The sequence below is a fragment of the Sceloporus occidentalis genome, unplaced genomic scaffold, assembly GCF_023333645.1.
Source record: "Sceloporus occidentalis isolate IW3139 unplaced genomic scaffold, rSceOcc1.0.p SCAF_226, whole genome shotgun sequence".
In the NCBI taxonomy this organism is placed as follows: Eukaryota; Metazoa; Chordata; class Lepidosauria; order Squamata; family Phrynosomatidae; genus Sceloporus; species Sceloporus occidentalis.
In genome coordinates this window covers 1,034,289-1,048,238 of record NW_028317206.1, presented here as the reverse complement: position 1 = coordinate 1,048,238, position 13,950 = coordinate 1,034,289, and the positions used below count along the sequence as shown (strand labels likewise).

The 13,950-nt window shown below is 40.3% G+C and overlaps 1 protein-coding gene across 1 annotated transcript in view; it reads right to left on the bottom strand.

Annotated features, from left to right (window-relative positions):
- Positions 1-7,689: 7,689 nt before the first annotated feature.
- The window catches only part of LOC149276750 (leucine-rich repeat-containing protein 9-like), a 28,162-nt gene continuing 21,901 nt past the window's right edge, over positions 7,690-13,950 (bottom strand). The window contains exons 25-32 of the mRNA XM_089503344.1: positions 13,518-13,648; positions 13,080-13,216; positions 12,368-12,585; positions 11,978-12,046; positions 11,728-11,853; positions 11,254-11,437; positions 10,781-10,958; positions 7,690-7,939 (exon numbers count right to left, since the gene is read on the bottom strand). Of these exons, the coding sequence (XP_089359470.1) occupies positions 7,690-7,939; positions 10,781-10,958; positions 11,254-11,437; positions 11,728-11,853; positions 11,978-12,046; positions 12,368-12,585; positions 13,080-13,216; positions 13,518-13,648 (1,293 nt within the window). The remainder of the gene's footprint in view (positions 7,940-10,780; positions 10,959-11,253; positions 11,438-11,727; positions 11,854-11,977; positions 12,047-12,367; positions 12,586-13,079; positions 13,217-13,517; positions 13,649-13,950) is intronic.

The window sequence follows — 13,950 nt, the reverse complement described above, 5'->3', positions numbered from 1 at the left end:
TCAAAACACACCCCACTCAGGGGTATCTGAGAGTTCTTAGCCCCACTGAAAAACACCCTACCTTGGGGTATGAGAGAGTTAGGAGTTCTAGACATGGGGCTTGTAGCCGCACTCAGGGGTATCAGAGCTCTTAGCCGCACCCAACAGACCCCACTCTGGGGTATCAGAGCTCTTAACCCCACTGAAACAAACCCCACTCAGGTAGAATGATATTAACCCCGCGTGGGAAGCCACCGGTGACCCTGTCCGAAGTATCGTGAATATCTCTGCGCCCGTGACTGCCGGCCGGCAATCCACATATAGTAACCCTGACTCCTTTTCCTTGCAAGCAGGGAGCCACCCCAGCCAGTGACCACCCGATCTGCCTCTGGACTAGCTTCATGTAATAATTCTTATACGGGGTTTTTTGGTTTTTTTTCCTCCCCTTGTTTTTTTTCCCCGTACGAAAAAAAAAAAAGGAATGACGAGAACGGAGAAAAGAATAGAAAGAAAAATCTTGAATAACCACGGCTTTTTAATCCCAAGGAATTGGTTCCGACGCATCTTCGCTTTGTGACAGGCTCACCCGATACAATGTTATTGTTAGAAAATAGGCTAATATCTCACGGGGCGAGACGAAGCCTTTCTTTACCGGTGTCATTTAGTTATTATGGTCATAATAGAGGGCCACGGGGGTATCCGACAAAGAAAGTGAATTATACGTGTCCTTGATTCCTTTGTGATCGTAAACAAAGTGGGCGGGCTACATTACCCGACCCCCCTCCCCCGAAATAAAAGTGTTTATATTATTTCTTCCCCCCCCCCCCGATTTATAGAATGTATTTTTCCGTCCATTGAATCAGAAATAGACTCCAACATTAATGGTCTGACCGATAATTCTGTCCTCCACCCTTATTGTTTCTTGTTGGGTATCAACCTCATAGTTGGAGCCCAATACAAAGATTAAAAGGATTCTCCGAGATGGAATGTTAAGTGGAAACGGGTAACTTTTGCCGTGAATAAGAATTCTTTTTTTTATTATGGAATTCTCACCCAGACCATTGTATCGGAGATATTCTTAAACACTAATGGCCTGACGCCCCATCCTCCACCCGTATTATTCGCTGCTTGGTATCAAGCTCAATCGGTTCGGAGTAAACCGAGGTGTTTAAAAGGACCCACAAAAGCTGGAATGTTAAGTGAGGTGTGTAACTTTTATTATTCCCGTGAATGGAGTTTAGCTGATAAAGTACTTTGCGCTTGAATGTGCACAATACGGATTATTTCTCTTATCGCTTAATGCGGAAGGTCTCGCGTTAAGCGATCTCTGGATTTTTGAGCCGGTAATTGGATTTTGTATGTTTTTGTCTGTATTGTATAGTTAGGATTTTGTGTTACTTTGGTTATAAGTAAAAATAGAGGCTAGAATTCTTTTATTGTATTGTTTTGATAATGTAACAAGAGGCTTTGACTTTTCCTCTATGAACTCCAGCTATCATATGCGTTTTAATGCATGAGATGTTCGTGGTGTCTGTTTTGCAGATTCCCCCTCCATATGCATTTGCCCCCCCCAGCTCTTTTCGACGCGGGAGATGTATTAGGCCAAACACGTCTCCCCGCGTGTGATATACTTACTGCCATTCAGCATTGGCTCCGTGAATACAGCGGATGGGGGTCTCTTCTGACCCCGTGTGCTAGAATTCAGATTCGGACGAATTTCTAATTTTAACAAAATTTGCTAATTACATTAATTTGTACGAATGTCCATAAATGAGGAGAGAGCCCAACTAAACTAACGAAGCTCTCTCACACGCTCTCTTATTCTCAGTCACATTCCCTCACACTCTCTCTCATTCATTCACACTCTCTTACGCTTTCTCTCAATGTCTCCCTACCTTCTCCGCTGACAGCTTCCGCACCCCTGTCTTCTTTTCCCGCAGCTCCGCTTCTTCTCTTGCCTCTGTTGTTCTTCTTTCTTCTGCCTTCTTTCTTCGTCCGTTTCCTCTCCACAATCCGCTCCGTTAACCAGTCCTCCCGGAGCACTTCCGCAAAAAAGGCGGAGCCTCCGGGCAAGCCCTGTCCCCTGATTGGGGGGCAAGAAGAGGCAAGAGAAGAAGCGGAGCTGCAAGAAAGGAGACAGGGACGCGGAAGGGCAGAAATGGATACCGAAAATGAATGGACCAAAAACGCCGCTAATAAATCATCCGCATCGTCCATGTGCAGCAAGCTCTTTCATTGCTTGGAGCGTTTCCTGCCACTGATTGGGTCTTTCTACCAAACCCTCAATGGGATTATCTTATTTAAGAGGCTTTACCAGTTCCATTAAGGTGGTTGCTTATAGTTGATGCCCCTCATGGAGTAGCTTTGATCTTAACCAAGTCCTTTTGTGTCTAACTGACCCCTGTTCATGGATAAAACCCTAAGTATAGACAAGTGTCCTCTTAGACCTAAAACGCGATGTCCCTAGCTTCAGTAATAACCTCTGCTCAATTTATTCCACCCTCTCCTCTAAATTTCTGCCAAAACCCCCCCCCTCCAAAAAAAATAAAAGGAAATAGAAAAGTAGCTTTGGGCATATTTTTTTTGTCTGCTAAATCCTAGTTTTCTAAAGGAAAAAGCACTCGAGGCATCAATACGGCGTTCAGAATGAAACCAGCACCGCCGGCCCCGCGTTGGGTTCTCTCAGTATCACGGTGGGACACGATGTGGGAAATGTTTTCTTTACCTGGAGTGGCAGCTGCAAGCTGTTGTAGAAGAATTATTATGGCGGCCCCCGGTCGGAAAGGTATTCGTGTGAAAGACCGGGCACTCGATATCCTAACAGGAATGGAAGGGGCTGAACGGGTTACAATTTGTCGCCTATAATTATATTTTTTAATTAGATTTCAGTTTCGTTACGCATGGGGCTGATGGGAAGGAGGGTTAAAGTATTACTGCCAAGTTGGTTCTGGAACATATATGGGGAGGGGGGGACGGGAAGGTATGGGGCCATACGTACCCCCTGCCGGACAGAACAAACCACCATGTATAAAAAGGACTGCCCTGGATACATGTCGATCAGCTGCCATGTCCAGCACCCATGGGGCAAATCCAATAAATTCCCATTTTTTTATCTACATTTTAAAATGAAGGGCTCCTTATATAATTAGAGGTATCGCCTTCTAACTAATGTTATGTCACACCAAATGTATCTCTAGTTGAAGAGTTAAATCAAGACCACGCAAAATATACGCTTTTTCAAATATAAAAAAGAATTAAAAAATAAATAAAATAAAAATAGGAAAAACTGGGGAGAGATAACTTAATGGGGTGGAACAATCCTACAGATCCTGCGCCATGCATATATTGCTTATTGTAAGCACCATGACGTCGGTTTATTTAGTTACAGAGCTGGAAAGGATTTGGACAAAGCGTCAGATCCCTGTAAGATCAGCCATCTGACCCAACATCGCTCCATTCGCACCCGATAAAAACATTCCGTGCGGCGCGTCGTATCCCGCCATCGGCCGCGCTTATGTCATTAGGCGGCCAGTGGCCTTAAAGTGCCAAGGCGTCTTTTTTTTTTTTATTCCCAAATAATGGACCCCAAAACCAGAACCCTTTAAATCAAGATGCCACGAGGGGCCGCGACGTGTCCTCTACCATGTTACTGGAACGCTCTTTAAGGTCAATTAGATAAACGGGAAATAAGGGCTCGCCGCGGCCCCTACAGCTCTAATAGCCAAATAATTCACTGTTTAGAACGTCTTGATTAAACGCAGAAGAGGCGGAAAGCAGCGCAGCCCTCAAAAAGGTGATTTTCGAGATGAAGGAGTAACGGGGCAGCACAAACAGCAATCAGAGGCAATTAGAAAAAATGGGGCGAGTGGTTTATTCTCTGGCGTTGGCCGCACAGAAATTACCATTCAGGGCGTTCGCGTTCGAGGCGAGGCTGCCGGCTAAGTCATTTCCAAGCCTGACTGCAATCAGGAGAAATCTTCCTATTACGGATGAAGTGAAAAGGGATTGATTGTCCATGCTGATGAGCTCCGAGATTGGTTTGTAAAATAAAAATGGTAATTTTGTCTTCAAGTTCCATCGTGATGGTATTTCAATCTCTAAAAATCACATTAATTAAGTCAATAAAATAAAAAATTCCCGTCCAAAAAATAGATACAGATAGAAAATATATATATATTTTTTTTTTGCTTTCTTCTCTTTTTTTTTTGCTCTGAATTATTTTGAAAAAGCAGCAAAGTGTTTTTGACCTTTTTGTTTTTTTAGCAGTTTTTTTCCCCAATGATAAAATAAAATGTATCATCATAAAGGATGATTAGGGAGGAAAAAAGAACAATACCAATTCTTGTAAAATAATGAATTTGAACTGTGATTTTGAATAAATGAGACTTAAATCTGTGACGATTCTTTAGATTTAGATACATTTGAAGAATAAATGATGGAATTTGTGCAACTCTGTCCTCCAAATCGTGTTCCCCCAAACCACCTATTTCTGTAGTCGCAATGAAAAGTACAGCTAGAAGTATCCAGGGCTGATTATCTAAATGAAAAGCCACCTGGCCCTCCAGTGAGGTGTAGGTTCCTCGCTTATTCCTTGATGCCCTCTGTGTTATCCACACGGAATTTCTGCCTGGGCTAAAAGGAAAGACACTGAGTAGCCTCGACTGCAACCCTTGCCAGGCTGTACCTAAAAGGGGCCAGGGTTTTAACCTGGGAAAAGAAAGAAGAGTAGACCTGGCACCATTCGCCCTAGGGTGGGTGAGATAGAAGAAACCTTCTGGATTGTCCCCAGGGTTAGAATGGTCAATGGCTGCCCAAAAAAGAGACACCAAGGCCTCGGAGAAACAGCACATTTTCTGGAGGAACAGCAAAAATCCAACAAATAGAATTAATACGAGCGACTAAAACAGAGCGGCAGACCCGCTGCGTTCCTGAATCATAACAACCGCCAGGAGAGAAGGCATCTTGGCAAACAGAACGCGCGGGGGGGGGGGGGTAATCTGCAAAAGGTCAGGGATTTCTACATTTTATGTGGCCCAAGGAGTAACGGTGCATTTAACCTTTTCACCGTTCGAGAGGCTGCGGCTTCTACTTAATACTGAAAGAGTTTGACATCGGGAGCTCTGATGGCGACGTAATCGGCCGGAGAGGCTTAGAACACAGATAAAGCTCTGATTTCGCCTCTTTATCCTATCGAGCGCCTTTAGGAAATGGAACCAGGTCTTTAAAGATGGACTATTGTTCACCTCCGTGAGCTGATGAGACCCCGGTGATGCCTGCACCACTACCAGCTGCTGGACAACCTATGTAGATGCCCTTTGCAGAAGAAGACCTTCCCCTGGGTCATTGGCCAACACGCCCAATATTGACCCTTTGCTTGGGGCTCTTCATTGTACTTAGGGCCCATTTAAAAGGTGCCATTGGGAGCCAACCAGCAAGAGCAGGGCACGTTCTGGCCAACGGCTAAAAAAGCTTCAGGGGCAAGAAGCCTGAGAAAGTCTTGACATCAACCTGTCATCAAAAAAACTGTGACATCATTAACTAAAAAAAAAACTAAGTTAGCCATTCCCGACCTGCAGCCTTTGAGTCTCTGACCTCAATTCCCAATAGACCTTAAGAAAGTTTCCTATTACTGATAAAAAAAAAAAAAAAAAAAAAAAATGTGATAAAATACGAGACCCCAAACTTTCAATAGAAAGGGAAAACACATCTTTACCTGTTTTTAAAACAGAATATTTGGAAACTTTTTATGCTCTTCTGATAAATGCATTTAAGGCAAAATGGCCAAAAAATGTGTGCAATTCTCATTATGCCACAACATTTAGTAAAGATAAGGAGGGTTTTGCTTTAATTGTCGCTTTAGTTTTTTTATTAGGTGTTTTTTTACAGTGGCAAAAAAATAAAATTTTATGTTAAAAGAATAATAAGGGTAAATAAACACTAACGATATACAATGTAACCTTATATTTTACTAGACAATAAATAGACAATAAATTGTATAATAATAATAATATTAATAATAATACATTTAAAAATATAAGTGCCTATGTAAATATTTAAAGGGCCATTTTTAAATAACTAACCCTAAAATACTAATTATAGGAATCTTTATTTAACACCAAAATCACAATTTATTTTATACTTATTTTTGTAGTTTTCACACATCCCTCACCGTTAAGGTGTTAAAAAAAATAAATGAAAAAAAAGCATGTAACAGATGATTATTTCTCATTAAATAATTTATTATCCTTCCAGAGAGAAAAAAATAAAAAAAATAAGCGTCTTTATAAAATTGAAAATTATATCAAATAATAGTTAAAAAAATGTATTTCAACATGGCTTTTTTTTTTTTTTTTTTTTTTTTAATACATTAAATATCTAACCGGATTTAAAGGAGATAATGAATTTGAAAAATATCAGTTTTAACTTTGATTTCCCTGATTTGGAGTATTTATTCTCTTTAGTTAGAAATGTCACTTTTCTTCCTGTTCTTTCGCGTCGTTATAAAACCCCCTGATTGCGTTTTCGTTCTTTCTGAGACGCTCGCGCGTAGACGTGTGGATTTTGCCCATTGTTCGAATTCTATGTCGTTTTCATAAAAAAAACAGCTCTGCGGTGTTTGACTCCGTCTATTGTATGCGGCTTCCCCGTTTCCTGCGCTCCATGTTTTCAGGGCCCTTTTTTTCCCCTCTTTTCTTTCTTTTTTTTTTGTATACGCGTTCATTGGGAAGCTAAAATTGACTTTTCTCTATTCTCTCTCCTTAACTAAAGACGAACCATTAAGCTTGATTGAACTCTTTTGGGAAAAAAAAAAAACCTTTCCTCCAATGAAAGGCCGCCGCAAATTAGGCTACCAGTGTTTGCAAATAATGTGGGGGGTTTTTTTCTGCTTTTTTTTTCCGGTTTAAATTGATGGGAAAGGAATTGAAAACTTACGCACGCTATTGATACTTGTTTGTTTGTCGGCAATTTTCGCTTTTCAATGCTTAGAACGCATTTCGACAAAGCTTCAATGGGCAATTCTGATTTCTGAATGATGTTGCGTTCCCTGCTAGCGCTGCCCAAAATGTAACAATTTTTTTTCTTTTTTTGCCCAACATTTGTTAATACAATGTTTAAATAACACTTTAAAATAAATAAATAAATTCTACGCCGGGCCTAATTTAACGAGCAAAATGTTCGCTTACCACAAAGACGCCAACAGGATAATATAATATATTTTCTCAATGGCTTTTTCCGCTTTATTTGGTGCATTTTTTTTTTTGCGCCGGCTAAATGGAAGTATTTTTTTATTTTTTCATTATTAAAGCTGCTGTTCCACTTAGACAAAAGATTAATTGGGCTCTCTGGCATGTGAAGTAAATAATACTTAAGACATCTCGTGTTTTATTATTTCAGCTGAAGGATTAATAAAACAAAAATAAGAAGAAACAGCAAGGAGGAAACATTTTTGATTTCTATGGTAAAAAAAAAAGCATCAGCAAAAAATTATGAATGAGTGGATATTTGACTTAATTGGAGAAAATATTTTGGGGGAGAATGGTTTAGTATTAGGCGATGATGTTTGCAATGCAGAATTTATTTACAAATCTGATTATTGCCGACGTGGTAAACAAAAATGTTGTAGTAATAATAAAATAATAGTATTATAACTTGATCGTTTCCTGTTTAAACACTCGGGGAGGTATAATTTTAGATGATTTAAAGGTGAGTTTAGGTACCAGTAGCAAAAGTACCAGTACCTGTATAGGAACCAGTAGCAGAGGTACCAATACCTGTATAGGAGCCAGTAGCAGAGGTACCAGTACCTGTATAGGAGCCAGTAGCAGAGGTACCAGTACCTGTATAGGAGCCAGTAGCAGAGGTACCAGTACCTGTATAGGAGCCAGTAGGTACCAGTACCTGTATAGGAGCCAGTAGGTACCAGTACCTGTATAGGAGCCAGTAGCAGAGGTACCAGTACCTGTATAGGAGCCAGTAGCAGTAATATGCAGTAAAATGCACAACTTAGAAGAGAGAGAAGGGTGGCGTGATCGTAACGTTTGAAGGGCCACTCCAGCCATCATAGGCACTTTAATTCTCTTACATATTTTCTATTTTAGGTTTTTTTACTATACCGGTCCACCGGCCACTAAATCTCAGAAACCATCTGAATGCCACGGAAATGGCTGGGCAACGTTCAGCACGGACGACTTCAGACACTTTCTGTCTCCCAGAATAGACCATAAATAATAATAAACACAATAATAAGTGTTTGCACAACGCGACATCTGCACACGATGATACGTTAGCGATAGGCTTTCTTCTTAAGTGTAAGGACGTTTCAGCAGAGCCCTCCGCGCCTCTCCGGACGCCCCAGATAGTTACGGGATGCACTACTTTTCTGTCCATTGTAAAGCTTGCTATAGAAAGTGATAAGTGATAATAATAACTATATAGCATATGTGTGTGCGTTCCTGAAAGTTAATGTGTGTATGTATATGGTGTGTGTGTGTGTGTTTGTATGTGTGTGTATGTGTATGTGTGTGTGTGTGTGTGTGTGTGTTTGTATGTGTGTGTGTGTGTGTGTATGCATGCATGTATGTATGTGTGTATGTATGTGTGTGAATGAGTGTGTTTGTGTAAGTTGACTGAGGAATTGTAAATACATCTGGTTTTGTAAGCCCCAAAACATGGCTGGAGTTTGACGAAAAACTGAAATATAATGAAGAACATCGATGCCATCTGGTGGAGGGCAACACAAGACAGCAGCAAGGAAGCTATCGGTGTAATAATAATGCTGATAATAATACTAATACTACTAATACTAATACTACTACTAATAATAATGGTTAATAATAATGATCATTTTCATAATGTAATAGTAATAATGATAATACTACTACTACTAATAATGTTAATAATAATAATGTAATAGTAATAATGATACTACTACAACTAATAATAATGTTAATAATAATAATAATAATGTAATAGTAATAATGATAATACTACTACTACTACTACTAATAATAATGTTAATAATAATAATGATAATACTACTACTAATAATAATGTTAATAATAATAATGTAATAGTAATAATGATAATACTACTACTACTAATAATAATAATGTTAATAATAATAATGTAATAGTAATAATGATAATACTACTACTAATAATGTTAATAATAATGTAATAGTAATAATGATAATACTACTACTAATAATAACGTTAATAACAATGTTAATAATTAAAATAATTTTCATAATAATGTAATAGTAATAATGATACTACTACTACTACTAATAATAATAATGTTAATAATAATAATGTAATAGTAATAATGATAATACTACTACTAATAATGTTAATAATAATAATTATAATAATGTAAAAGTAATAATGACAATACTACTACTAATAATAACGTTAATAACAATGTTAATAATAATTAAAATAATTTTCATAATGTAATAGTAATAATGGTAATACTACTACTACTACTACTAATAATAATGTAAGCTTGCGAGCAGGGCTCTCTCCACCAAATGTATCGGTTTGTCTTAGTCTGTCAATTCTTGTCTTGTCAGACCCCTTGAATTTATGTATTGTATTAAGCGCTGCGTAAACTGTTGGAGCTATATAAATAAAGGATAATAATAATAATAATGTTAATAATAATAATAATTTCATAATAACAATAATAGTAATACTACTACTACTACTACTACTAATAATGTTAATAATAATTTTCATAATAATAGTAATAATGGTAATACTACTACTAACAATAATAAATAATAATAATAATAATCATGCTCTTATTTAGTGTTGGTGGATATTCTATACGGTACAGATTTCGATCCAAGTAAAACATCAGATATTTTCAGAAGACGTTCCAGAAGAAGGCCCTACGAGGCCAAGACATTTATACGTTTGGCCTCATCGTTATGAAAAAGACTTTATGAACGAGAATGATCCTTTTTACTTTTAATGGGAATCTTTAGAGAACGGCCCCATCCTGTGAAATTACCGACAGCTCAGTGTATTTACAAAAAAGAATTTGGCCTGTTTTTAATTTTCATGTTATTCTTGCATTTTTTGGGAAACCTCTAACAACTTAGTTTACAACAAACTGCATTTATACATATTTTTGAAGTATTTGAACCATAACAAGGGAAGTAAAGGAAATTGTTAGAAAATACATGTAATAATCCTCCTGTATATAAAATACAGAATTTAGTTTTTTCATTCAAAATGTTGAAATCCGTTTTACGAGTTTACATTTTCCTTGTTTTTTTTATTTTAGATCATTTGGTGTTTATTAATAATAAATTATGTATATATGTATATTTTTTCTACATTATTTTTTTTTTAATAACATATATTTCTGATAATTCATAATAATAATAATAATAATAATAGAAAGGCAACGGTCGTTAACAGTGTTTATTATGCTTGTAGTTATACAGCGAGGTAGATCCGGTTGTATACATTTTGGGGCGTTAGTCTCCAGCGTGACGAGTTCTTTCCTATAAGGCGTCCTAAATGATTTGTTGGTCCTCACATTTGATTTTGACGTGCGTTCCAGTAACCCTGTGTCCTGTGTTGAAAATATGCATTAAACACAAAAATTCAGTGGAGGGTCACTGTTCAAAGGTTTGGGGGGTCACTCATAAGGACAGTATACGGGGCAGTATAAGAGCCCCTATTAACCCCTTTAGTGCCAACTAGGCAGGTAACTGAAGAGGACCCATGTGATGGGCTGGTTGGCGTTTGGCAGGTTAGAGAGAGAGCTTATTTACCCCCATAGGACATACCTGGCCTCGTGGCCCTGACTGCCGGGGTAGGTGTGCGGGGCCCTGGCCTGGCCGGCTTGCGGTGTCAGATAGGACCCGGCAAGGTTCGCTCCTCCTCTGAGCTGCCGGAAGGCAGCGTCTGCATTGATGGCGCGTGGATTACCTGCTGCAGCTGCAGCTTGGTGCTTGTGCTTCTTATCTGAAAATCAAAAAGTAGATCTTAAGTACACCAACAAGACTCCAATAGTGCAGGTAATGGGAAGATGGCGGCGAGTGTGTACTGCATGCTGACGAGCGGTTACATTGTCCCGCTGCCGACGCGTTTCCCGCCGGGCTGTGTTGCTGTCCATTTCGCCGCATTCTTATTCATACGCAGGTTTTCTTTTTCTAACCACTACACAATAACAGCTTTAGTTCTTTGTTCTGTGAATCAGCCGACGTGAGTCTAATTACACGATATGAGCATTTAAAACGGATTTACCGAATGTACTCACGCTTATTGGCTTCATTCTGCAAGATGTTGTCCTGCGGGCTATTTAAGCGGACGTCGGCTCCAACGAAGTGGTGGACCCCCCCAGACAGGCATACATTCGTTACTCGTAAATGGTGGGGCCGGGACATGATTAACGTGGGAACGGGATACGCCACGTCCATACCGGAATTCGGGTATGCCAGTGCCTGCGGACAAAAAACTGTATAAAGATATGGCTTTCATTGCATGGACATGCGTGGGATGGACATGCGTGGGATGGACATGCGTGGGATGGACATGCGTGGGATGGACATGCGTGGGATGGACATGCGTGGGATGGACATGCGGCTCCTGAATTTAATACAAGATATTTTTTATGTTTTTTTTTTTTTTCACCAGAGGAGATTACGAGTGTTTGCTAATCAAATACACAACGGCGTTTCTATGCCGTTTCATAAAACCCCAAATCTAGACCCTTTCCTGGCCAGCGCCGTACTTGCTGTTCCAGGTAATGCATCTCGGCTCTTGCTCTCTCTTCTTGGGTCACGGCGATTCCATCTAAAACCTGCAGGTTTTGCAGCCGGAGAACGACGAGCTGCCGGTGGAAGGTTTTACGGGACATCTATAGGTAAAGATCGAGATACGAGTCGGTATATAAAGGGTCTCCAGCGAATGGGGATTTGGTGTCACAACAAATATATATATATATATATAAAAATATATATACAATATATATATATACTCACTGGATTTCCAGAAACGGAGAGTTCTAGAAGCGTGGGAATAGCTTCCAGCTTTTCTATTTCTGACATTTCCTGTTGAATGAAGAAAATACTTATTTTTGCGGCTAGTAACTGACAATATTCACACCGATCGGCGGAAAAGGAAATGCAGAAGGACTTATTGTTCTCTAAACCTCCTCGGTGACTTTAGCCCCGAGGTTTATTCCGTACGGAACAGGAGTTGAAATTGATACTTTTTTGGGGCCAAACACAGAAAAAGATGTAATGTTACACAAGTTTTCAGGACCTCGCAGGTCTCTTCTTCAGATGGAACGGTTAATGGAAGAGACCCAGCTAATGAACGCACTGAAATCCCCGGCAGAAAACGTTGTATATTTGCATTAAAGACGGTACCTGGAGCTTATTCCATCCCACGAGGAGCTTCTGTAACTTATCGAGTGGGGAGAGGTTACTGAGGTCCCGGAGCCGGTTCTCCTCCAGGTTGAGGCCGAGCAGCGAATTGGTTTCGGCGAATGAATTCTCGCCGATAATTTTAATACGGTTGTGATTCAGCGCGAGCTCCCGCAGGGACCGGAGGCCTTCCAGTCCTTCCACTTGGCTGATGTCGTTCCCTGTGGTGACAGATTGTCGACTTGTTGTGTCCCGTGTGGGAATTCACGCAAACATACACTTTACACGCTTACAATGGGACCGCCAAAGGCATCTCAGCGTGGTAGAATAACAAATTGACCCTGCTTGCCCTCGCCGGGAGGCTTCAGGATCTCCTCGGGAGCACTTTGTGAAGAGCACACGAGACACACACTATTCGGGGGATCACTTGTCAATGACCATGCGACAGGGATGTCTGGAGGGATTCTTCGAAATCTACCCCAAAATGGGAGCCCACCCTTATCAAATATGTTGACCCGGTTACTTTTGTATCGATTATTTAGTTTTGTAACTGAACCACATGACAACCGGCTATTAAAATTGTAATTGTATATCCGTGAACTATTTATTTATGACCTTCGCCGAGTCATTTCATTTCTCACAGACCGAGCCCACCCTTCACGATTTGGTTTAAAGTATGAGTGTGGGGGTCCCGGACCCCTGACCCGCCACTTACCCGGTAAATGGAGGGATCTGAGATTTGGGAGCCGGCTGAGCTGCAGCTGGGGCAAACCGCTGATCCCGTTATAACCCAGGTGGAGGACCTCCAAGCTCGGCATGACGGGGGCCAACGTCTCCCCGCACAGCGCGTCTCTGTAACGATACGATAATAAAAAACCAAGGGCATTGGGTAAAAGATTAAAATTTCGTTTGCAAATTCTGTATTTTTAAGGATACTTTCCCTTTAAATCTTTATTTAAAATATAATATAAAAGACAAACACGCTGCTTTTACCAATTGTGCCCCAATTAGACAACGATGCAAGCAAACGCGAGACAGATATATTAATCAATGAACACAGAAACACAAGATTTTGCTCACAAACGGTGACATTTTCAGCCGGGAACGCCCCAGGCGCTTTACATTAATACGAGATCAGAGCGCGGGTCATCACCTGCTTCCCTTTGACTGCCCGTAGCCGCTGGAGGTGACCTTCTGGTGAAGTATCTGCCGGTTGGTTAGGTGATGTTGGGACTTCTGTCTGGGCAGGAGTGACTCGATGCGATTGTGGTTAAGGTACAGGTTCTAGATAAGAATAAAACATAAGATAAGCTTTCCGTGCAATTATTTTAACAGGCCGGTTCAGAGAAACTTGTGATGTCTACTGGTGGAGCCAAGATGCTCGGAGGTCCCTTCTTTAGAGATTTTTGCTGTCGTCTTTGAGTTTTCGTCTTTACTCTGGAGCGTGTAGGGTTCCAAAGCTGGGTTCTGCGATAGGACTTGGCTGCCGTGGACTTAGGGCCACGCTAAGTGTCAATGGATGAACTGGTACTGGAAGGAACATGGTGAGATAGGACATCATAGCAGCCTCCTTCCAACAGGAAGCA